Source organism: Nicotiana tomentosiformis, chromosome 3, assembly GCF_000390325.3.
Source record: "Nicotiana tomentosiformis chromosome 3, ASM39032v3, whole genome shotgun sequence".
In the NCBI taxonomy this organism is placed as follows: Eukaryota; Viridiplantae; Streptophyta; class Magnoliopsida; order Solanales; family Solanaceae; genus Nicotiana; species Nicotiana tomentosiformis.
In genome coordinates, this window is record NC_090814.1 from 111,260,272 (window position 1) to 111,285,362 (window position 25,091).

At 35.0% G+C, this 25,091-nt stretch overlaps 2 protein-coding genes and 1 non-coding gene across 3 annotated transcripts; all 3 read right to left on the bottom strand.

Annotated features, from left to right (window-relative positions):
- Positions 1-123: 123 nt before the first annotated feature.
- On the bottom strand, positions 124-335 carry LOC117279315 (small nucleolar RNA U3). The gene has a single exon (XR_004509724.1). It is a non-coding gene; the product is annotated as a small nucleolar RNA U3 (small nucleolar RNA).
- Positions 336-1,278: 943 nt separating this feature from the next.
- On the bottom strand, positions 1,279-3,733 carry LOC104106812 (L-type lectin-domain containing receptor kinase S.1). The gene has a single exon (XM_009615443.4). It carries the CDS (start codon positions 3,400-3,402, stop codon positions 1,390-1,392), a length of 2,013 nt encoding a protein of 670 aa, XP_009613738.1. The 5' UTR covers positions 3,403-3,733; the 3' UTR covers positions 1,279-1,389.
- Positions 3,734-21,699: 17,966 nt separating this feature from the next.
- LOC117279314 (uncharacterized) lies at positions 21,700-23,800 on the bottom strand. Its single transcript, XM_070198993.1, has 3 exons — positions 23,703-23,800; positions 22,330-22,712; positions 21,700-22,217 (listed from the first exon to the last, which is right to left on the bottom strand). Exons 1-3 carry the CDS (start codon positions 23,798-23,800, stop codon positions 21,700-21,702), a joined length of 999 nt encoding a protein of 332 aa, XP_070055094.1.
- Positions 23,801-25,091: the final 1,291 nt, after the last annotated feature.

Here is a 25,091-nt window from a genome sequence, read left to right on the forward strand (position 1 = left end):
CACATCCATTAACACATCTTGCATTTTGAGTGTAACCATATATGATAAAATAAAATATAAAACAAAACGGAAGTGTACCGGAGATGAATTGTAAATTGTGAAAGCAAAAACAAAAAGTTTAGTAGTCTGTCAGAGAGCCAAGACACCACCCCAGACCTACGAGAGGCCTGAGAACGATCCTCTACTGCGCAGAGGCCCAAGAGCCACCAAAGCTGTCAATCACGCTCTAGTCTCATGGCCACACTTCATCAACCAGACTTGGTTTTCTGTCTCCTTAGAACTCAAGGATACAGTGGTACGAGCCTATAGAACAGATCCTGTTCAAGTAAGGTCGTGCCCAATGGTTTCTGTAGATAGCCTTTTAAATGGTTAATTGGGAATTTCAACTAGCGATGTGGTATAACGAAAGAGGGGCTTCATTCGCTTATAACAGACCGTATCATTAACTAGCAAAACCAATGAGATCTGCTCAGATTTTCCCATCAAGTAACTGACAAACTGAGTAGAAGAAAAAGTTTACTTTGTCGTTCTTGGTTTTTACGGAACACAATCAATTGCTGGACATGGAGCATTAATTTTAATTAAAATCATCCCAAAAGTTAGGCTCCATAACATTTCTTATTATTACACCGTTTTGTTTTACGTTACCATTTCAAAGGTCAAGTCAAACCAAAACCCACCACCTCTCCCCCAAGATTTAATAGGCGTTTAGCCATAAGTTTTGGAATTTTTTTTCAAAAAAAAATTTTCATATATATATATTTGTTTATAGAATTAATCTTGTGTTCAGGAGATTTTGAAAATCAAAACTTCAAATCCCAAATATAGCTTAAAACCTCTTTTTGGGCCAAATCATGACACCATTTGGAACTTTATGGGGGAAAAAAAAAGAAGACTTTTTACCAGGTCAAAACTTGCTCCAAAATTCATATTCAAACACACTTTTAATTTCAAATCAAACTTCACTCAAATCAGCTTTTTCAAAATATATTTGGGAATCTATATTCAAACGGGTCCTTCGACCAGGGAAAAGGTTTAAAGTTTTTACCCCTAAAATATGCGAAATCACTGATAAAAAATGTCGTCCATTAATCATTACCCCTAAAATATGCGAAATCATTACCCTTGTAGTAACCTTTGACGCATATAGACATTCGAAAATTGCCACGGCTAGTTTTAGGTTGTGCATAAGCATGGCTGTTTGATTATCTGAGTAATGGTTGTGGTCTCTCTTTCACAGTAACGAGTTTGAATTGCACATGCATAACTATTTGCAACTGATGCTAAGTTTAGAGTTCAATAGCTTGTACGAAGAATACAAAAAATCAATCCTTAACCGATAATACCGGCATTTTCTACAACAAAGAAAGAAAAAATGCAATACAATATCTACACAGCCGATAGTAGTTCCGATTCTTGCGACAAGTACTTATCTCCTTCCTCACTTGCACTACTGCTTCTATCTTTCATGCTGCTGACAGTAGGTGTTAATTCAGCTAGTAATTCATTTTGTGTTGCCTCCACATTCTCACCTAGCAATACAGCAACCACCTCTCTCATAGTAGGTCGTCGGAGAGGATCCGGGTGACAACAAGTTAAGCCTAGTTTCAACATAGCTTCCATTTCGTCCTCCGAATACTGCCCCTTAATCCTATCATCTGCGGCCTCACACAATCTCCCTTCCCTGTACTTTTGTCTAACCCAATCAATCAACACTTCCTCTTCCTCCACCACAAACCTTGTGTCAATCGGCCTTCGCCCACACGCCACCTCCAACACCACCACCCCAAAACTATAAACATCACTAGCTGCAGTTGGTGTAGCCCTTGTCACAACTTCAGGTGCCAAGTACCCTAATGTACCTACCACTCTAGTTGTATTTGGCACACCACCATGAGTATACAACTTTGCTAGCCCAAAATCACCCAATCTCCCTCTCATTTCACTATCTAACAAAACATTGCTAGATTTAATATCCCTATGTACAACCACTTGTTCCCAACCATGATGTAAATAGTTCAAACCCTCGGCAACATCAGCTAGGACCCTCCTCCTGTCTACCCAATTCATAACCTTCTCTGGCTTATCAAATATCCATTTATTCAGACTTCCATTAGGCATATAATCATACACAATCATAAGTTCATTCCCTTTCCTACACCACCCTCTCATTTGTACTAAATTCTTGTGTTGAAGCCTCCCGATAGTCGATATCTCAGCCATGAATTCCCTAATCCCTTGCCTTGAGTCATGGTTCACACACTTCACCGCCACTTCTGTGTTATTAGATAGTGTTCCTTTGTATACTTTACCAAATCCACCAGCCCCAAGTAGCTCATCTTTAGAAAAACCTTTTGTAGCTTGGTTAAGCTCTTCATATGAAAATCTATGAGGCCAATACTCGAGTTCCCAATCTTCAATTACATCCTCTTCCTCCTTACCCCTCCTCTTCCACCAAACCCAATAAAATACACACAAACAACCTAACACAGCCACTACACAACCAATTACAATTCCAGCAATAGAGCCGGGAGATAACGAAGACGTCGAATTTTCCAGCTGAAAAATAGGCAAATTCGTAGTATTAATATCCCTTGCAACTCCAGAATCACTGAAACTCCAAGCTAAAACTCTTTGTGCCTCAATCCATTGAGTCTTGGAAGCAGAGAACCCAACAAACATATCAGCAGACGTGTAATTTGCAATTATGGGTTTTTTATAACTTAACATAGTCCTAACGGGCCGTGACATACCAGCAGGAGCTATAGTAACATTAATCTCGAATTCAGGCCCATTGAAATCGATCCAAACATGAATATTTTGTCCACTTCGCATATTTAAAGGCACGAAAGAATCACTAGCATTACCAGAAGAATTATAATATCCAGCCGTTTGAGTAACGACAGATTCGATGCTGTTAAGATCAATCCCGACATGGTTTCTATCCGGATCATTGAATTCCGGGTTACGACCCGTATCAAACTCGACGGCGAGAAGTGGGGCGACGGTATGAACGGTGGCGTTAGTGAAAAGTCCAAAGTATTGGCTGGAGAGAGCGTTAGGTGGGGAAGTGGAAGCTGAAAGAACAAAAGCAAGGCCGAAACCGGGACTAGAGGGATCATCGGGGAGAATAGAGAAGATGAATTGGGTAGAAAAAGAGGAGGAAATGGAAGTAGAATTGGAAGTGGATTTGATAGGAATTGGAGATGGGTAAAAAGCGCGGCCACGGGAAAATTGGTTAGAGTCGTTGGTAAGGCGGATTACTGGTGGCTCAAGGCGAGCATCGTCGATGAGGTTTAGAACTGGGGTGGAGTTGGCAGTAAAGGAATTGAAGAGAAATTCGAGAGCAGAAATACATGGGAAAATTGTAAGATTGATGAGAATGAATAGTAGTGGTAGCATATTTTTGGATTTGCATAAGAGGAGAAGAGAATTGTGGGAAGGAAACTGGGAAAGGTGTTAACGACGTAGTCCTTTGAAGGGAAGAGACTATCGCTGTTTCTGTGAAAATGATGAAGATGACTAAGCTCAAACATCCTTTGACTATGTCTAATTATCAAAATCAAATAAACAAATAAAATCAAATAAACAAATAAAATCAAATACAGCATTAACCCTTTGCACAGCTCCACAAAAGAACACCTACAAGAAGAAAAAGTCTCGTACAAGTTTGTTGTAAAATTCATATATTTACATACTGGTAGTTTCTTCTAGAATTTCATCTTTGCATAAAATTCGGTATTTATTTTTATTTAATATTTAATTTCGCAATAACTTTATGCATAATTAATCTATTCTCCTGTAATCAATATAATGTTTGGTCTCTAGCATAACATAAACGAGAATCTATCAATATTTTATATTAGATAAAATGTTACATATGAATACATGTATTAAAAATACTTGAATAAGAGTAACGAAAAATAATTTATTTTAAAATTAGACAATTCCTATATAATAATTCATGTCTTATTATTCATAACCTTCTTATGTATAACAATTACTTACTATATTATTATTTACTATATAAACAATTCCTACATTATAATAATCTCCATAAAATTAGACCGTAAATCAGACTGTCCATAGTCCAATGACAAAAACGCTTAGCTGTCATGCTCTTCACAAAATAATTAGTGATCAATGGATATTTTCTACTCATTTTTTATGCCACCCTGTCGTAAGAAGGAGATCTTAATTATGTTCACCCAAATTAATTAATAGCATAACTAAAGAGTGGAAAAACCACTCACTGGCCATTGGCAGCTGCGACGGAAACATGTCACGTTTGGCTGCACCTCCCTTTTAGAAAAATTAACTGATAAGATTCTACAACGATTTGCAGACATTTGTGTTAGTAAATCTGTATTACTATAATAAATAAATAGAATATTAAATTTTTTAAAACAAAAGAAGAAACAGAAAATTAGTAGTAACAAAATGTCGAAATAATGAAGTTGAATTTGAAATATAATTTCGGAATAAAATCGAGTTTACTGAATGCACAGTGTGTTTTTAAAAAAATTATTCCCCTCAAGTATTCGAGGTACTGAAATATTATCCTCCTAGGATATAATGATTTAACTCACCAGAGTGTTGGTACCAAAAACACCGATGAAACAGCGAACCACTCGAAGGCTGTAAACCAACTAGAATTATAATTGTGCAGAAGAAGAAGAAGAAGTTCGTAAGGAAAGATTCTGGATCAAGGCATATTTATAGCCATTTTCTGGAACTGTTTCTGAAAATGTTTGCAACCTTTCAGAAACAGTCATGGCTATTGGAACATGTGGGAATGTTTCCGGTTTGAAATATTCCGAAAAAAATAATTTAAAATAATCCGGGAAAGAAACAGACCGGGTTGCGGGTCCAGGGTTATTCCAGTTTGAATTTTCGTTAATTAATTATAATTGAAAGAAATTTTGTCCAAAAAGATTAATCAATCAATCGATCTTTGACCAAATCCGAAGCCGAAGTCGAGCGACGATGACGATGCGAGGCTTACTTTCTTTCCAATCCATTTTACACCAAAGGAAGTGTTTTCTCAATATAAACACATTCCTTTTTCTTTTCGCCACTAATGAGGGACACTTGCTCTTTCCAAAGCAAAAGGGAACTCACTTTCCCTCCACTTTCTTCCCTCCATTTCGCATTCACCAATCTTTTAAACCCAATAATCCCCCACGTGAGTGAGGAATGGCTATAAGACAAAGGAATGCACGGACGAGTGTGTGATTTACATGCAACGATTAATTGCATCTGGATAAGTAGGTTTCCCTTTGAACTTTCCGTAGTGAACTTACATCGGATATACTTGGTCATCGGTAGATTTGATATCTTTGAACCGTCGAATTTTGTTGTATACCTAGACAACATAAGTCACACAATCAACCCTTAACCATCTATGGTTCTCGTGGTTGTGTTCGTTTTAGCCATGAAAACCGCCTGGTTTCATGAGTGCTTAGAGAATGGGTCTTTATTTTCATTCCCCTTGAAGCGGCTTACACTTCACACTCATATAGGTGATTTCTAAACGTGTAATCCTATAGACATACTATCTCGTCATTTCCTGGCAAACTTAGCAAATCATTAAAAAACTGTAAGCTTTATTGACTCATCAAAAAACCTTAATGCTTTACCCTGATTTCTGAATATTGTCTTCATCACGAGAATGGATTGAGTTATTTGACAATGTTGAACCGTCAATCATAACTTTGTTTGATCTCTTTGAACCTAGCTCTTGGGATCTCAAGTCTACTAGGTAGAGTTACCGCCATGATGACTTGTCCTAGGCCTTAATCCTATTTCCTTCGATGATCTTTCAACTGCCTATCTAGATAGGCCTTTTTGTAAATGGATCTGACACGTTATCTCTTGAATTTATATAGTCAATCGTGATAACACCACTAGAGAGTAATTGCCTAACGGTATTGTGTCTTCGTCGTATGTGACGAAATTTTCCGTTATACACAACGATCTCTGCCCTGCCTATTGCCGTTTGACTATCACAATGTATACATATAGGTGCCAAAGGTTTGGACCAAAATGGAATATCTTCCAAGAAATTCCGGAGCCATTCAACTTCTTCATCGGCCTTATCTAAAGTTATGAATTCAAATTCCATTGTAGAACGAGCGATGCACGTTTGTTTGGATGATTTCTAAGACACTGCTCCACCCCCAATTGTAAAAACATATACACTTGTGGATTTAACTTAGGAGATTCGGTAATCCAATTTGCATCACTATATCCCTCGATCACAGAGGGATATTTGTTATAATGCAGAGCATAATCTTGGGTATGTTTCAGATACCCCCAAACGTGTTCCGTTGCCATCCAATATATTTGATTGGGATTAATTGTAAACCGACTCAGTTCTCTAATAACACATGCTATATCTGGTCGTGTACAATTCATGATATACATCAAACCTCCTAATACTTTTGCATAGTCCAGTTGTAAGTCACTTTCACCTTCATTCTTTTGAAGTGTACAACTCACGTCAATTGGAGTCTTGGCAATCTTGAAATCCAAATAATTGAACTTGTCAAGTACTTTTTCAATGTAGTGAGACTGTGATAATGCTAGACCTTGTGGAGTCTTGTGAATTCTGATTTCTAAGATCACATCAGCAACTCTTAAGTCCTTCATGTCGAATTTGCTAGCTAGCATACGCTTAGTAGCATTTATATCTGCCATATTTTTGCTCATTATCGACATGTCATTAACATATAAGCAAACAATGACTTCATGACCTGGATTGTTTTTAATGTAAACTCATTTATCACATTTGTTGATTTTAAACCCACTTGCCAACATTGTTTGGTCAAATTTGGCATGCCATTATTTGGGTGCTTGTTTAAGTCCATAAAGTGACTTAACAAGTTTTCACACTTTTATTTCTTTACTCAGAACCACAAAACCCTCATGTTGTTCCATGTAAATCTCTTCCTCCAATTCTCCATTTAATAAAGTTATTTTAACATCCATTTGATGGATTTCAAGACCATACATGGAAGTCATTGCCACTAACACCCTAATAGATGCTATCCTCGTTACTGGCGAGTAAGTGTCAAAGTAATCAAGGTCTTCCTTTTGTCTATAACCTTTGACAAGAAGTTTTGCCTTATATTTGTCAATAGTGCCATCAGCTTTTATTTTCTGTTTAAAGATCCATTTCGAACTTAATGGCTTATTTCATAAAGGAAGATCAACCAATTCCCACATATGGTTATCCAAAATTAATTGAATCTCATTGACTGCCTTCTTTACAAAATGTTGAATAAGAAGATGACATAACTGCTTTAAAAGTTTGAGGCTCATTTTCAAGCAAGAATGTCACAAAATCTGGTCCAAAGGAAGTAGATGTTCTTTGACATTTGCTACGCCTTAGATCCTCTTCATTTGGAGTATTTTCCTTTGGTTCTTCCCGTGGTCGTTTAGGTCTTTCACTTAACGACTCGCATTCAGTTTTATACGGATAGATGCTTTCAAATAATTCAGCATTATCTGATTCAATTACCGTATTAACATGAATTTCGGGATTATCATATTTATGAACCAAAAACCGGCATGCTTTACTGTTTGTAGCATATCCAATAAAATTATAATCCACCGTTTTTAGTATGCTTTTTACCCTTTTGGGAAAATGTACTTGTACCTTTGCTAAACACCCCCACACTTTGAAATATTTCAAGTTGAATTTTCTTCCTTTCCATTTTTCATATGGAATAGATTGTGTTTTGCTGTGGGGTACTCTGTTGAGTATTCGGTTAGCTGTAAGGATAGCTTCTCCCCACAAACTATGCGGTAATCTGGAACTTATTAGTAAAGAATTATTCATTTCCTTTAATGTACGATTTTTTCTTTCCGCAATTCCATTGGATTGAGGTATTTAGGGCTCTGTAGTTTGATGGATAATTCTATATTCCGAACATATTTCTGCAAACGGAGATTCATATTCTCCACCCGATCACTTCTAATTATTTTGATATTTTTATTCAATTGATTCTCCACTTTATTCTTGTATTGCTTAAATGCTTCAATTGCTTCGTCCTTACTATTAAGCAAATAAATATAATAATATCGAGTACAATCGTCAATAAAAGTTATAAAATACTTTTTTTCACCTCGAGATAGTGTTGACTTCATATCACAAATGCCAGTATGAATTAAGTCTAAAGAATTTGAATTCCTTTCAACATACTTATAAGGATGTTTTATAAACTTAGATTCAACACATATTTAACATTTTAATTTATTACACTCGAATTTAGGCAATACTTCTAAATTAATTAACTTTCGCAAGGTTTTGTAATTGACATATCCTAAACGAATATGTCATAAATTATTTGGCTCCAATAAATAAGAAGAAGCTGGAATTTTATTAATACTGTCAACAACCATTACATTGAGTTTGAAAAGGCCCTCTGTGAGGTAACCCTTTTCAACATATATTTCATTCTTGCTTACAACAACTTTGTCAGATACAAATACACATTTGAATCCATTATTAACAAGTAAAGAAGGTGAAACCAAAATTTTTCTAATATTATGAACATGAAGAACGTTGTTGAGCGTTAATACCTTGCCGTAAATCATCTTCAGGAATATCTTCCCATAACCCTCAATCTTGGCTGTTGCAGTATTTTTCATGGAAAGCTCTTCTTCGGGACCAGCAGTAGAGTAACTCGCAAATGCTTCTTTGACAGCACAAACATGTCGAGTGGCTCCAGAATCAATCCACCACTCCTTCGGATTTTCAACTAGGTTGCATTCCGAAAACATTGCACACAGATCATCAATGTCATCATTCTTCTATGTTGGCATGTCCCTTTTTCCTATATTTTTTTGGGAGACGACAATCAGGAGCTTTTGTGACCAACTTTTCCGCAATTGTAGCAATTACTCTTGAATTTTTTCTTGTTCTGCTTCTTAATCTGTCCAGAAGACATCTTTTTCCTCTTACTTTTTGGAGCAGTCTCTTCAATGATATTAGCTCCCATAATCGTTGAATTTCCACGAGACTTCTTCTTGGCTATTTTGTTGTCTTCCTCGATCTTGAGACGAATCACAAGATCTTCCAACTTCATTTCTTTGCGCTTGTGCTTTAGATAGTTTTTGAAATCTCTCCACGAGGGAGGTAATTTTTCAATCATTGCAGCCACTTGAAATGCTTCATTCATACCTACCATACATTCATCAACAAGGTCGTGAAAAATAAGTTGAAGCTCTTGAACTTGGGTTCCAACGGTTTTGTTGTCCATCATTTTATAGTCTAGAAACTTGGCAACAACAAATTTTTTCAAGCATGCATCTTCAGTTTTGTACTTCTTCTCAAGTATGTCCCATAATTCTTTCGAAGTTTTCATAGCACTGTAGACATTGTACAAGTCATCCTCCAAAGTACTTAGGATGTAGCCTTTGCAAAGAAAGTCTGCATATTTCTACAACTCAACAATCATAAACTTCTCATTGTCCGGTATGTCGGCGGCAAGCACTGGAGGGTCTTCACTAGTGAACTTCTGCATACCAAGCGTGGTACGCCAGAAGAACACCCTTTGCTGCCATCCTTTGAAGGTAGCTCCAGAAAATTTCCTCGGTTTCTCGGCCGGTGGCACATCAGTTCGGCTTGATGAGGCTATCGTCGTTGCCGCAATAGCCGCAGAAGGATTTCCATTATCATTTGCCATTTCTCACTGTCAACAATAGAAGAGTTCAATTAATAGCAAAAAAAATAGAATAATAAACAGTACTGTAATTAATGATAAATAGTACATTTAATAAATAAAACCGAAGTTTTTATATACTGCTTCACATAAAACGATGAAGTTTTTATGTTCTTCAAATCGTTTCTAAATTTTAATACTTCGATGACGTTTTTATATCTACAAATCAGAAATAAAAAAATTCAGAAGGAGTAAAAAACCACACAGGTTTTAATCTTTAAAAATAGAATACAGATTACAATATAAAAATTAATTTCCTTAATATTGTTAGTCAATCTGTATTACTATAATAAATAATAAAACAGTAAATTTCCTGAAACAGAAGAAAAAACAAAAAATTAGCAGCAACAGAATATCGAAATAATGAAACTCAATCTGAAATATAATTTCGGAATAAAATCGAGCCCACTGAATGCACAGTGTGTCCTTAAGGAAATTATTTCCCTAAAGTACCCGAGGTGTTGGAATATTATCCTCCTGGGATAGAACGATTTAACTCACGAGAGTGTTGGTACCAAAAACGCCGGTGAAGTTTTCGGGTTGAATTTTCGTTAATTAATTAAATAATTGAAAGAAATTTTATCCAAAAAGATTAACCAATCAATCTTTGACCGAAGCGGAGCCGAGCGATGATGACCGTACAAGGCTTACTTTCTTTTCAACCCATTTAACACCAAAGGAAGTGCTTTCTCAATATAAATACATTCATTTTCTTTCCATCATAAATGAGGCACACTTGCTCTTTCCAAAGCAAAAATGAGCTCACTTTCCCTCCATTTTCTTCCCTCCATTTCCCATTCACCAATCTTTTAAACCCAATAATTTCTAGTTATGAATTATCATAGTTATAGACGCTTAGCAGGCTAGGATATTGTTAAGGACAAAATAGAAATCGATTAACAACGGGATTAAAGAACATACAAGCTGAAAGAATATAATGACTTGACGTTGCGGTACCTTTTGCTAAATAATGTCTCTCCCGTATTAGTTAATTATTTCATGAAATTAAAGCAAACTGAATTGTGAGAGGTTTAACTTTTCTTTCAACTCCACGAGAGAGATCGAAAATGGAATTGTTCAACTCTTCTAGCGGATGCTGCTGATTATTAAATCTCTATATTAAAGAAACACCATATTTGTCAAACATATGGCATCAATTTTCTCGTTTGGAAGCAGAGATAGCGATTCTTTTTAAAGTTCAGCCCCGAAATGTTTGACTTTCTCAAAGTTTAGGTCTTCTTTCATGAATTGGTTTTTTGATTCTTTACATTTTTTATGAAGTAGCAAGACATTTAATGTTTTTTTTTAATTTCCTCTACGAATTCTGTCGGCTATTTATTTATCAACCAAAACGAATCAGTAACCAAAAAAAAAAAAGAAATTTGTCAGCAACAATCTGGTTAAAACAACTCCCTCATTTTTCTTTTATCTGTGAGAACGTCAATGTTCTATTTTTGGTAGAACATGTTATATTCTTCCTGCACTTCACACGAATGGCTAATGACTGAGTTAAGGTGATATTTATAACCACGTATCCATTTCATATCAATAAATAATGTAAAATCAGTTTAGCAGTTGACCATTATTCAGTGCTAAAGTCTGAAAAAGTGGGCTTAGCTCGCCGTTATTTAGATTATTAAGAAGTCAGTTGTTTCACTTTCAAACTTAAAGTCAAGGGGATTTATGATTATTGCTAAGTGATATTACTACCGTTTATCACATATGGCACAACTAAAAAGTAGCACGTGCTATAAGTCGTACTGGATGTCTTCCCTCCCTCTTTTGAATACAGAAATGACACCTACAAGGGTATGACAGATCGATAAGTAAAGTACTCATTCATTTTTTATCAAGATTTCGGGTTTGAGCCTTTTGTATGAAGTTGAATTTGTTGAAGAGTACTTTACTCACTAATGTGGAACTTCCGACGTGAATATGAACCCCCAAGGCGGATACCGGATATTTCATACCGGGCGAATTTTTTCTTCTTCAAAAAAGAATAGGTAAATGACAAGCCCCTCCAAAAAGTTTCATCTTAGTGTTTACATGGCCCAGACATCGAAGAGTTAGGCCCAAAGTGGACTAACCGTTTTCATTTTGTTCAAGTCCAAAAGAGGCCAGGCCCAAAGCATCTGTCTTTAGATGGTGTCACCGAAAGCAATAAGGAAATTCTACCTTCTTTAGCAAAGGCATACACCCTATTTATTATAAACTAAAATTATTTTAAAATATTATTTTTATACCTACCTTTTATATTTTATAGCAAAATAAGTATTTATGGTATATACTACCATTGAGGCATGAAATACATTATTTATGTTTTTTCTTCTTTTTTTTTAATTAACACACGATTCTCTCTCATAATTTTTCTTCTTTATTTCTCTCTCTCTTCGAGCAAAATACGCCGAATCATAGATACATGAAAGAGAAACAAATCATGAAAGAAAGCCTAAAAATCTCAAAATCAGAAACATGAAAGTAAACCTATAATCAAAAAAGGAAGCGGAGAAACTTTGGGCGACAGAGAGATTGAAAAGAAAGAGGGATTCTTAGCGCGGTAAGTAAGAGAGAAAATAGGAAGAAACGGTCGAATTGGAAGCGTTGTAAATTGTAATGGAAGAGGTAGTGAAGCGATATAAGGAGTCTTGGACGAAAAATGCCATCTCCGACGAACTTTCTTCTCTTCTTTGCTATTTAATCACATACAATGATACAAATACATTATATTCTATACAAATACACTCAAACACATTGTATTTTTGTATAAATATATTTTTTTGCCTGTATTTATGTATTTCGAAGGTTTGTATTTTTTAATATAGCTGAATACACCTGTATTCATGCATACTGTACATACAGTATGCATGAATACATGATATAAATATTGAAATACACTGAATACAAATATTAAATAGAGTAGAATATAAACAGTGAATACATTTAATTTTAAAATATAATGAAATACATTAAAATACACTGAATACAAATAGAAATACAGTGAATACAACCAATTAAATATACTGAATACATCAGTAATAATATGTATTAGGAATAACTAAAATACTGTTAATACAAATACATTTGAATACACTAAATATAAAATAGCAAATATAGTAAATACAAACATTGAATCTAATGAATGCAATAGTAAAAATAAATATTGAAACACACTAAATACAAAAGTTATATACAACTGAAAAATCATTCTAATTAATTGGGTTGATAACGAGGCATGTTAGAATTAATTTTGTTGAGTTATATTAGGAGTGTATCATGTTAATTGATATTATTTTCGTTATTAGACAGCTGAACATACCTATTTTAAAGGTAATTGTCGTTATTGTATTCATGAATACATGGTGCGAATACATGTGAATACATGCGTGTACAACTGGACTGCCCTGATTTTAGGCATTTTTTGATGCTGTATTCATGAATACAGCAGTGTGAACACAACGAATACACTACCGTAACAACTAAAAAGTAGCTATAGAAAGTAATTATGTATATGGTAGTTATAGGAAGTTAATAGTCACTAAACAATAGTAGTTTATGAAAATTCCTCAAGCAATAGTCGTGAAGTTAAAAACGAGCTAGTGAACTACTGAACCTAGGGGTGTTCATGGTTCGGTTTTTCCCTAAAAAGAAACCAAACCAAGTAAGTCGGTTCTTCAAATATTGAAACCAAACCAAACCAATTAAGTCGATTTTTTGTCAGTTTTTGTCGGTTTTTCAGTTTTTTCGATTTTCTTCTTAAATATGAGACATACACTACCAAACACATATTCCGGAAACTACATTTTCAACGTAACACTATTAAACCAATTGCTCTTTGAGAAATCTATCATTTACCAAGATATATTGATGATAATTGAATCAATTAGTGATGAATAATTTAAGTACTCAATTAAAAATCGATTATTTTTAACATGAAATAAATTTTTGTACTTAGCAAAATAAAACTACCAATCAAACTAGAATGTAAAGGCAAAGAATTAGATTATTATAATAGCAAAAAATTAGACTAAAAATATAAACGACTAATATGTACCATAAAAATATACATACATACATATATATATATATATATATATATATATATATATATATATATATATATATATATATATATATAGGTGTAATAATAAATTTAAATAGCTACTTCTATAGTCGTTTGGTTCGGTTTTTTCAGTTATGTTTTTTATTAAAACCAAAACCAAACCAAATTTGATCGGTTTTTAAAATTCAAAACCAAAACCAAACCAAACCAAACGTAAAAAGTATCGTTTTTTTGGTCGGTTTGGTTCAGTTTTAGGTTTGGTTCGATTTTTCGGGTTTTTATGAATATCCCTAACTGAACCCAAAAACAAAAAACAAACACTAGTGGAGAAATTTCTAAGCCATCGAGACTAGCCCACAGAGGACATCTCATTCTGATTTTTGAAATGCTATATATTTTTAAAGAAGAAACGCATAATAGAAAGGCAAAATGTTATATATCCCATCTCTAACCCATGCAAACGGAAAATGCCAAAATTACGCAACTCTTCACTTCAGTAATATGGATGATTTGAAGTTTTGAACTAGGGGCGAATCTATAGGTTAAATTGTTGGGTATGCGAATTCATGATCCACCAACAAATTAGGAATTTATGTACGTATTTTATAGAATTGGCCTAATATTATGTACGGGTACTCATGGGCCACAAAAATTGAACGATGCACTTGATTCAATATTTAATTATTTACCAAAAAGATTAGGGATCAATTCTCACTTAGCTCAAAAAAAAATAATCTTTCTTTAGTGGTGCATCCATGTTCTAAAAATTCTAGATCCACATTTTAACCTCAATTTTCTAGTCTGTCACTAAATTAAATGTTCACTTGACCCGTGATGGGGTATATAGAGCGACTGGTGTAGATTCCTGAGAAGCTGGAATTTGGCATTTGACAGAGTCAGCCATGCCCTGTTGACACTGTGAAAGCTAAGTTCCTTTGCTCGTTAAACATCATGGCCATTTCCAGTAGTATGGCCACTAGTGCAGGAGCCTTGGCTGGTAAGCTGCAATTTGAATTAGAGGACAATTAATGGGTCAAGTCAAATATTCAATCTTTTCTTTTTCCAATTATGGAAACGGTCTGGTCGGATGTGAAGATTCGTCATTTGGTCCCAACTCATGAACGACTGTGACCTTATGAAAATTGGTAGCGACTTGCTCCCATTGGACCGGACTTTGTCCAAACTATACATTTGACTAGTCTAGGCATGGTGATGAAAATCTTGGTTCGGGGCGAGCCTACAAGCGTTAAGCTCAACTGATTAAGGCCTAAACCTAGCTCAAGAGATGCTCCAAGCGAAAGTTAACATGATGAATTGTCAAGAACGAACCAATTTGGACATAGGCGGATCCAGGATTCTAACATTGCGGGTGCCACCATGTTATGCATACAGTATACATATCAGTAACTACAAAGACAGATTATGAATATTGGGTCGGTTCAGTTAGTTTTTGGTTAATTTGAATAGACCTTTCATTCACAAAGCAAATAAGTTCGATTTTAGTTCAAATTTTTAACGCTTAATTTAAACACATTCTAAATAAAAATACAAAAGAAAAATAACATTTCATGAAGGAGCGCCTCCAATATAAATATTTACTTAAAGAGTACCTTAACTACACTATATATTCTTTATTTGACTAGATTAATTTACTTGTATTGTTCTTTGTTTATTTTTCCATCTTAATTGTTGAGTTATATGACAATTATTTTTAAAGAAAAACCTTCAACATTCAACCCATGATATTTGACTCAAAGCGACTATCAATCAAGTCATTTAATTTTTTTTTCAAAACCCAATAGAAGATATTGCTCAAATTATATTTCAATATATAAATTAATATCGTTTCATTAAAAATAAAGAAGTTATATGCTAATTAAAATCAATTCAAATTACCTATAGAAAATAATTGTTCATAAAGTAAGGTATAATGATAGAAACAAAATGAGGACCGCAAGTTATAAAAATGAAGAAGAGAGACTTAGCAAATAATAAAAGGAGGGAAATAAACGAAAGAGAAGGAAAAGAGTGAGGCCTAGGGCTCAACTGAAAATAAAGGAAATCTTAATAAGTAGAAAAAAGGAAAAATCAAAAAGAGTTGCTCCAACTGAACCAATGTCACTCATTTTCACTTTGTGATTTTTAGGTGCCACTCAATCTATTTATACGTTTCTTCACAGATATATTTGAGAATTTTAGCGAAGCGAACGGGTACCGTGGTATCCCTACCTCATAAGGTAGATCCGCCCCTGAATTTGGATGTCATCTATAAGAATCATGACTCCCAGTGAGGGGCGGACTTATAATCTAATATATGGGGCACATAAACTCATGATTTCTCCGCCAAATCTAATATTATTTGTTGTCGTCCATGATCCAAAGATGTTAAATTGTGGACTTGATTGGATATTGAATTATTTAACTCTAATCCCAGCTCCTTCAGACTCTCACCCACGTCCTCAATTTCTGAGGTCCACCAAAGCACGACTCTCCGCTATAAATAGGGACCCTACTCCAATTCAAAGTTAGTGATGCAGAATATTTATAAGAAAATTTATTCTTCTATTTTATGTGTGTCAATTCTTGCAATTACAATTCATTTATCGCATTTCCGTCTTATATTTTTTTAACGATGTTGGTGCATATTCCATGAACTAGTGAAACTTAGCATCCACACTGAAGTTTGTATTATAAATTCCGGAATTATATATTACGACAAGGTATCAATGAACTATAACATATATCTCTCCAGTTTCAACACAGCTTTCTTTTTCCCTTTTTCTTTTAGTGATTTGTAATTTGCAATTTTGAGCAGCAGCGAAGGAAGCACGGAATGTCTGTGAATTGTATTCGGGTGCGCTCAAAATAGTCTATTCCGTTCGCTTCAATTTAGATGATACATTTCGCGCGCTTATCGAGAGTCAAACTATGTGAAGTTTGACTAATATTTTAAATATATTTTTTAATCATGAAAAAAATTATAATTTATAGTATTTTTTGTATAATTTTTGAATATCTAAATTTTTAATTTTAAAATACTTAGTTTGAAATAATTTAATTTAGCTTTAAGTTTAGACAAATTCACTGTTGATAAGTTCACCATTATAAAATTTAATTTTTTTTTCTCAACTCCTAATCCCCAACGCAAACTCAGCCCCCACCCCCACCCCGACAACAACATAAATAAAGATTAATTCCTTAAGCTTGCTCCGAGTGGTCCCAAGATGATACGTAAAAATGGAGAGGATCGGAGATTCACATCATTTTCATTCCGCTTAACTAATTATACTTTCCTTCAAGAGTTGGAAGGAACTTGATAGATTAATTCAAAGAAAATCGACCATCATGGACAGGTATCATTTTGTCACTTAAAAAGTACTAAAAACTCAAAAAACACTGAAGCTTCCATATTCCTTCCACTACTCCAAGTTCTTTATACTGATTAATGCACGCGACGAAGAAAAAAAAAACACTTGTTTTTTAGGAAAGATATAGAGAATCAACATATATACCCTAACGCTTAATTAAATGTTTAAATTCCTCTAAAGGCATCCGAATAATGAAGATCACGAGAAACATGTGAAATGGCATCTACAAATACAAATATACTTTATAATAGTGGGAAAGTTAAAGTTGTTATTATTCATAATTCGAAAATATATTCAAAAATAAAACGATATAAAACCAGAAATGTAGAACAGAATTATTCCGAACCCACTGAATTCACAGTGTTACCTTAAGGAACTTAATCTCCTCTTAGTACCCGAGGTTTAGGATTATTTTCTCCCACGATAGAACGGATTATCCTCACTGGTGTAGCGATATTTCAAACCCAGTGACAACGAACGCAAAGAACAGTAGTAAATCACACTTACTGCTTTCTTTTCTGTTAAAACAATGCAGAAAGAAGAAGGATAAATTAGAATTTTCGTAAGGAATATCTGAAGGAGAGTTCATGTATTTATAGCTAAAATACGTTGGGTTAAACTGAAGAGTTACAACTCTTCATATAAGGTTGCACCTCAAAATGGCTGTTTCATAAGACGACCATTTATGCAAACCGCCAAATTCAAATTATAACGGGAAAATTAAAATGGAGGAAAATTGAATTACCGTTACAGAAAGGGTCTAATTTGGAATAATTAATACTGCGTTAATATTCACAAAGAAATTTTGTCCAAAAAATTAATCAATCAATCATTTGACCAAATCCAAATCCGAAGCCGAGCGAGCGACTACGACGACGCGAGGCTTGCCTTATTCTTAACTCTTTAAGAGCTAGAAGAAGAGCAATTGTATATATACCCATCAAAAGTCTTTTCCTCCTCCAATAAGGGACAATGTCCCTTTGTCGAAGAGGAAAAATTAAAATTTTATTTTTCCCTCCATTTCCCATTCACCCTCTTTTAAGCTCTAAAAAACTTCTTTTAAGCTCTAAGAAGCTTAAACCCAACAATCCCCACATGAATGGGAAATGGCTATATCCGAAAATATGCATGAAAAACTGTGTGATTTACAAGCAATGATTAATCGCATCTGGATAAGTAGGTTTCCCTGTAAACTTTCCATAGTGAACTTATGTCGGATAAACTCGATCAATCGATAGATTTGATATCTTTGAACCGTCGAACTTTAGTGTATACCTAGACAACCATAAGTCACACAAACAACCCTTAACCGTCTTTGGTTCTCATTGTTGTGTTCGTTTAAGCCATGGACATCGCCTGGTTTCATAAGTGCGTAGAGAACTGGCCTTGCAAGATTCTCCTTGAAGCGGCTAACACTTCTCACTTACATAGGTGATTCCTAAACGTGTCATCCCGTAGATACACTTTTTGATATACCCCGTATCAAATTTAGAAACCATTAAAAAGCCTTACTACTTTATCCTTGGTACTGAACATTGTCTCATCACGAGAATGGACCAAAAATTTAGTTAACAATGTTGAACCGTCATTAATGACTTTGTTTGATCTCCTTGAACCTAGATTATGGGATCTGCAGTCTTCTAGGTAGAGTTACCGCACAATGACTTGTTCTCGTCCATAGTCCCATTTCGCAAGCGGATCCGACACATTGTAGCTTGACTTTACGTAGTCAATTGTGACGATCCCCCAAGAGAGTAGCCGCCTAACGGTTTTATGTCTTCGTCGTATATGACGAGATTTACCATTATACATAATGCTCCCAGCCCTTCCAATCGCCGCTTGACTATCACAATGTATGCATATTGGTGCCAGCGGTTTTGGCCAAAATGGAATATCTTTCAAGAAATTCCGGAGCCATCCAGATTCTTCACCGGTTTTATCTAAGGCAATAAATTCAGCCTCCATTGTAGAGCGGGCAATACACGTTTGTTTGGATGACTTCCAAGATACCGCTCCTCCACCAATAGTAAATACATAACCGATAATCCAATTTGCATCACAATATCCCTCAATCACCGCAGGATAATTACTATAGTGCATGCAAAGTCTTGGATATATTTTAAATATCCCAAAGCTCGTTTCATCCCCATCCAATGAGATTGACCTGTATTACTCGTGTATCGACTCAATACTTATAGCACAAGCTATATCTGGTCGAGTACAATTTATGACATACATTAAATATCCCAACACACGAGCATAATCCAATTGTGATATGCTTTGGCCTTTGTTCTTTGCAAGTGCAAGATTCACGTCAATTGGAGTCTTTGCAACTTTAAAATATAAGTGCTTGAATTTTTCAAGTACCGTTTTAATGTAATGATATTGCGATAATGCTAGACCTTGAGGAGTCTTATGGATATTAATACCCAGAATTAAATCGACAACTCCAAAGTCTTTCATATCAAACTTGCTAGTTAGCATACACTTAGTAGCATTTATGTTGGCAATGTCATTACTTTTTATCAGCATATCATCCACATATAAGCAAACAATGACTAAGTAATTTGTAACATTTTTAATGTACACATATTCATCACATTCATTTATCTTAAAACCATTTCATAACATTGTTTGGTCAAATTTTGTATGCCATTGTTTGGGTGCTTGTTTTAGTCTATAAAGCGACTTAACAAGTCTACATACCTTCTTTTCTTTACCTAGAACCACAAAACCTTTATGTTGTTCCATATAAATTTCTTCCTCCAAATCTCCATTTAAGAAGGCCGTTTTATCGTCCATTTGATGAATTTCAAGACCATATACCGCAGCTAATGCTACTAACGTTTGTATGGACGTAATTCTTGTAACTGGAGAGTATGTATAAAAATAATTAAGACCTTCTCGTTGTCTATATCCTTTGACCACAAATCTTGCCTTATATTTGTCAATAGTACCACCATATTTCATTTTCCTCTTAAAAATCCATTTAGAACCCAATGGTTTATTGCCTGGAGGAAGATCAACTAATTCACATGTATGGTTGTTCAGTATGGATTCTATTTCACTATTGACTGCCTCATTCCCAAATAATGACTCGGAAGAAATCATAGCTTCTTTAAATGTTCGAGGCTCATTTTCAAATAAAAAAGTCACAAAATCTGATCCAAATGAAGTAGATGTTCATTGATGTTTACTCCGTCTTGGATCCTCCTGATTATACGTATTTTCTTTTGTTTCCTCCCGAAGTCGTTTAGATCCTTCACCAATCGACTGTTTATACGGATATATACTTTCGAAAAATTCAGCATTATCTGATTCTATAACCGTTATTATGATTGTCAGGATTTTTTGATTTATGAACCAGAAATCGATACGGTTTACTAATTTTTGCATATCCTATGAAAACACAATCAACAGTTTTTGGTCATATCTTTACCCTTTTGGGTTTAGGAACTTGCACTTTTGCCAAACACCCCCACACTTTAAAATAATTCAAGTTGGGCTTCCTTCCTTTCTATTTTTCATATGGAATGGATTGCGTTTTGCTATGGGGTACTCGGTTTAATATCTGGTTACCCGTAAGCATGGCTCCCCCCAAGTTCTGTGGCAAACCAGAACTTATCAGCAAAGTGTTTATCATTTCCTTTAATGATCAATTCTTTCTTTCCGCAGTCCCATTGGATTGGGGCGTGTAAGGGGTCGTTGTTTGATGAATAATTCCATATTCTAAACATATCTCTTCAAAAGGAGATTCGTATTCACCACCCCTATCACTTCTTATCATTTTGATTTTCTTTCCAAGTTGCGTTTCAACTTCATTTTTGTATTATTTGAATGCATCTATTGCTTCATCTTTACTATTAAGTAAGTAAAGATAGCAATATCGAGTACTGTCGTCAATAAAAGTTATGAAATACTTATCTCCACCACGAGATGGTATTGACTTCATGTTGCAAATATCTGTGTGAATTAAGTCTAAAGGATTTGAATCCCTTTCAACTCACTTATAAGGATGTTTAACATACTTAAATTCCACATATTTGACATTTTGATTTGTCGCATTCAAACTTACACAATACTTGCAAATTAATCATTTTTCGTAAGGTTTTATAATTGACATGTCCCAAACGTATATGCCATATATCATCTGACTCAAGTAAGTAAGAAGAAGCTACAATTTTATTTTTGTCAACAACTATTACATTCAGCTTAAAAGGCCCTTAGTAAGGTAACATTTTTCTAAGTACATCTAGTTCTTACTTATTACAACTTTGTCTGTAACAAAAACACACTTAAACCCGTTCTTGACGAGAAGTAAAATAGAAACTAAGTTCTTCCGTATTTCAGGAATATGCCAAACATTATTGAGAGTCACCACCTTGCCAGAGGTCATCTTCAGGAATATCTTTCCATAACCTTCAATTTTGGCCGTTGCAGAATTTCCCACAAAAATGGTCTCATCCTGTCCAGCGAGAGCATATGAAGTAAATGCTTCTCTAATAGCACAAACATGGCGGGTGGCACCAGAATCAATCCACCACTACTTAGGATTTTCCACTAAGTTGCATTCAGATAACATAGCGCACAAGTCATCAATATCATCATTTGTTTCAACCATATTTTCTTGTCCGTTTTTCTTTTCTTTCTTTAGAGCACGACATTTTGCAGCTTTGTATCCACCCTTTCCATAGTTGTGGAAATTTCCCTTGAATTTCTTCTTGCTGGGATAGTTGTTTGGTCCAGAAGACTTCTTTCGCTTCTTCGGATTAGTTGGAATAGTTTCAACAATATTTGCTCCCATAATTGTTGAGTTCCCACATGTTTTCTTTTCTGCAGCTTTATTTTCCTCTTCAATCCTCAATCGAACGATGAGATCTTCGAGTTTCATCTCCTTGCGCTTGTGTTTCAAGTAGTTCTTAAAGTCTCTCCATAAAGGAGGCATCTTCCCAATCATTGATGCAACTTGAAATGCCTCATTGATGACCAAACCTTCAATGAATAATTTGTAATTAGTAACAAAATTAATACTTTCAACAAAAGCATCAATTCGGATTATACCTTCAGCAAGGAGATCGTGAATTAACTTGCAGCTCTTGAACTTGGGTAATGACAGGCTTGCTGTGTACCATCTTATAGCCCAAAAACTTGGCTGCAACAAACTTCTTTAAACTGGCATCCTCAATTTTATACTTCTTTTCCAATGCATCCCATAGTATTTTAGAAGTTTTTGCATTACTATAGATGTTGTACAAATCATCATCCAGTCCGCTAAGAATGTAGTTCTTGCACAAGAAATCTGAGTGCCTCCATGCCTCAGTCACTATAAAACATTCATTATCAGGAGTTGATTCTGGCAGAACCGTAACGTCCTCCTTGATGAAATTCTGTAGACTCAAAGTAGTCAAATAGAAGAACATCTTCTGTTGCCAACGTTTGAAATCAAAACCGGAAAGTTTTCCTGGCTTTTCCGCCGGAGACGGTGGTGGCACAGAACGACTGGAAGTAGCAACATTGCTCGTAGAGCCAACCATGAGGTTACTGGTTCTGTTATTTCTATTAACAACAAAACAGAAACAAAATTAATTAATGGTGAAGTATTTAAAATCTTCAAACCTAACAACTTTAACAGAAACAGATTAAATGCCACGGTGAAGTTTTTTTTTCTTCAAACTGAATACAGAACGAGTAGAAAATCACAGAGATTTTAATCTCATAATGTGAACCAAGGAGTAGAAAATACGAAGATTTTAGTCTCCAAATTAAGAGTAGTTAGTCTCCCACAATCAGAATATAAGATGAATACAAAAAAAATAAATTAAATTCCTTAAGCTTGTTATTATTCTCTATTCGAAAATATATTCAAAAATAAAATAATATAAAACCAGAAATATAGAAGAACAGAATTATTCGAGCCCACTGAATTCACAGTATTTCCTTAATGAACTTAATCCCCTCCTAGTACCCGAGGTTTAGGATTATTTTCTTCGAGAATAGAATGGATTACCCTTACTGGTGTAGCGGTACTTCAAATCCTAGTGACAACGAACGCAAAGAACAGTAGTAAATCACACTTACTGCTTTCTTTTTTGTTAAAACAATGCAGAAAGAAGAAGGATAAATCAAAATTTTTGTAAGAAAAATCTAAAGGAGAGTTCATATATTTATAGCCAAAATATGTTGGGTTATACTGAAGAGTTACAAGTCTTCATGTAAGGTTGAACCTCAAAATGGATGTTTCATAAGACGACCATTTATCCAAACCGCCAAATTCAAATTATAACAGAAAAATTAAAACGGAGGAAAATTGAATTACCGTTATAGAAACGGTCTAATTTGGATTAATTCATATAGCGTTAATACTAACAACTAAATTTGGTCCAAAAAATTAATCAATAAATTGATCATTTTACCAAATCCAAATCCAAATCCAAATCCAAATCCGAAGCCGAAGCCGAGTCGAGCCGAGCGAGTGACAACGACGGCGCGAGACTTGCGTTCTTCTTAACTCTTTAAGAGATAGAAGAAGAGCAATTATATATATACCTATCAAAAGTCTTTTTCTCCTCCAATATGGGACAATGTCCCTTAGTCAAGGAGAGAAAATCAAAATTTACTTTTTCCCTCCATTTCCCATTCACCATATTTTAAGCTCTAAAGAGCTTAAACCCAACAATCCCCCACATGAATGGGGAATGGCTATATCACGAAAATATGCATGAAAAATGGTGTGATTTACACGCAAGGATTAATCTCATCTGGATAGGTAAGGTTTCCCTTTGAACTTACTGTAGTGAACTTATGTAGGATATACCTTATCAATCGGTAGATTTGATATCTTTGAACCGTCGAAATTTGGTGTATACCTAGACAACCATAGTTCATACAACCAACCCTTAATCGTCTTTGGTTCATATTGTTGTGTTCATTTTAGCCATGAACACCGCCTGGTTTCATAAGTGCGTAGAGAACTGGCCTTGCAAAATTCTCCTTGAAGCGGCTAACACTTCTCACTTACATTAGTGATTCCTAAACGTGTCATCCTGTAGATACACTTTTTGATATATTTCGTATCAAATTAAGAAACCTTTAAAAATCCTTACTGCTTTATCCTTGGTACTGAACATTGTCCCATCACAAGAATGGACCAAATATTTAGTTGACAGTGTTGAACAGTCATTAATGACTTTGTTTGATCTTCTTGAACCTAGATGTTGGGATCTCCAGTCTTCTATGTAAAGTTATCGCCACAATGGCTTGTCCTTGGCCATAGTCCCATTCCCCTCGATGATCTTTCAACTACCTCTCTAGTTAGGCCTTTCGTAAGTGGATCCGATACATTGTCTCTTGACTTTATGTGGTTAATTGTGATGATCCCCCTAGAGAGTAGCTGCCTAACGGTTTTATGTCTTCGTCGTATATGACGAGATTTACCATTATACATAACGCTCCCAGCCCTTCCAATCTCCGCTTGACTATCGCAATGTATGCATATTGGTGCCAACGGTTTTGGCAAAAAATGAAATATCTTTCAAGAAATTCCGGAGCCATCCAACTTCTTCACCATCTTTATCTAAGGCAATAAATTCAGCCTCCATTGTAGAGCGGGCAATACACGTTTGTTTGGATGACTTCCAAGATACCGCTCCTCCACAAATAGTGAATACATAACCGATGATCCAATTTGCATCACAGTATCCCTCAATCACCGCGGGATAATTACTATAGTGCAAAGCAAAGTCTTGGGTATGTTTTAAATATCCCAAAACTCATTTCATCCCCATCAAATGAGATTGACCTGGATTACTCGTGTATCGACTCAATTTACTTAGAGCACAAGCTATATCTGGTCGAGTACAATTCATGACATACATTAAACATCCCAGCACACGAACATAATCCAATTGTGATATGCTTTGGCCTTTGTTCTTTGCA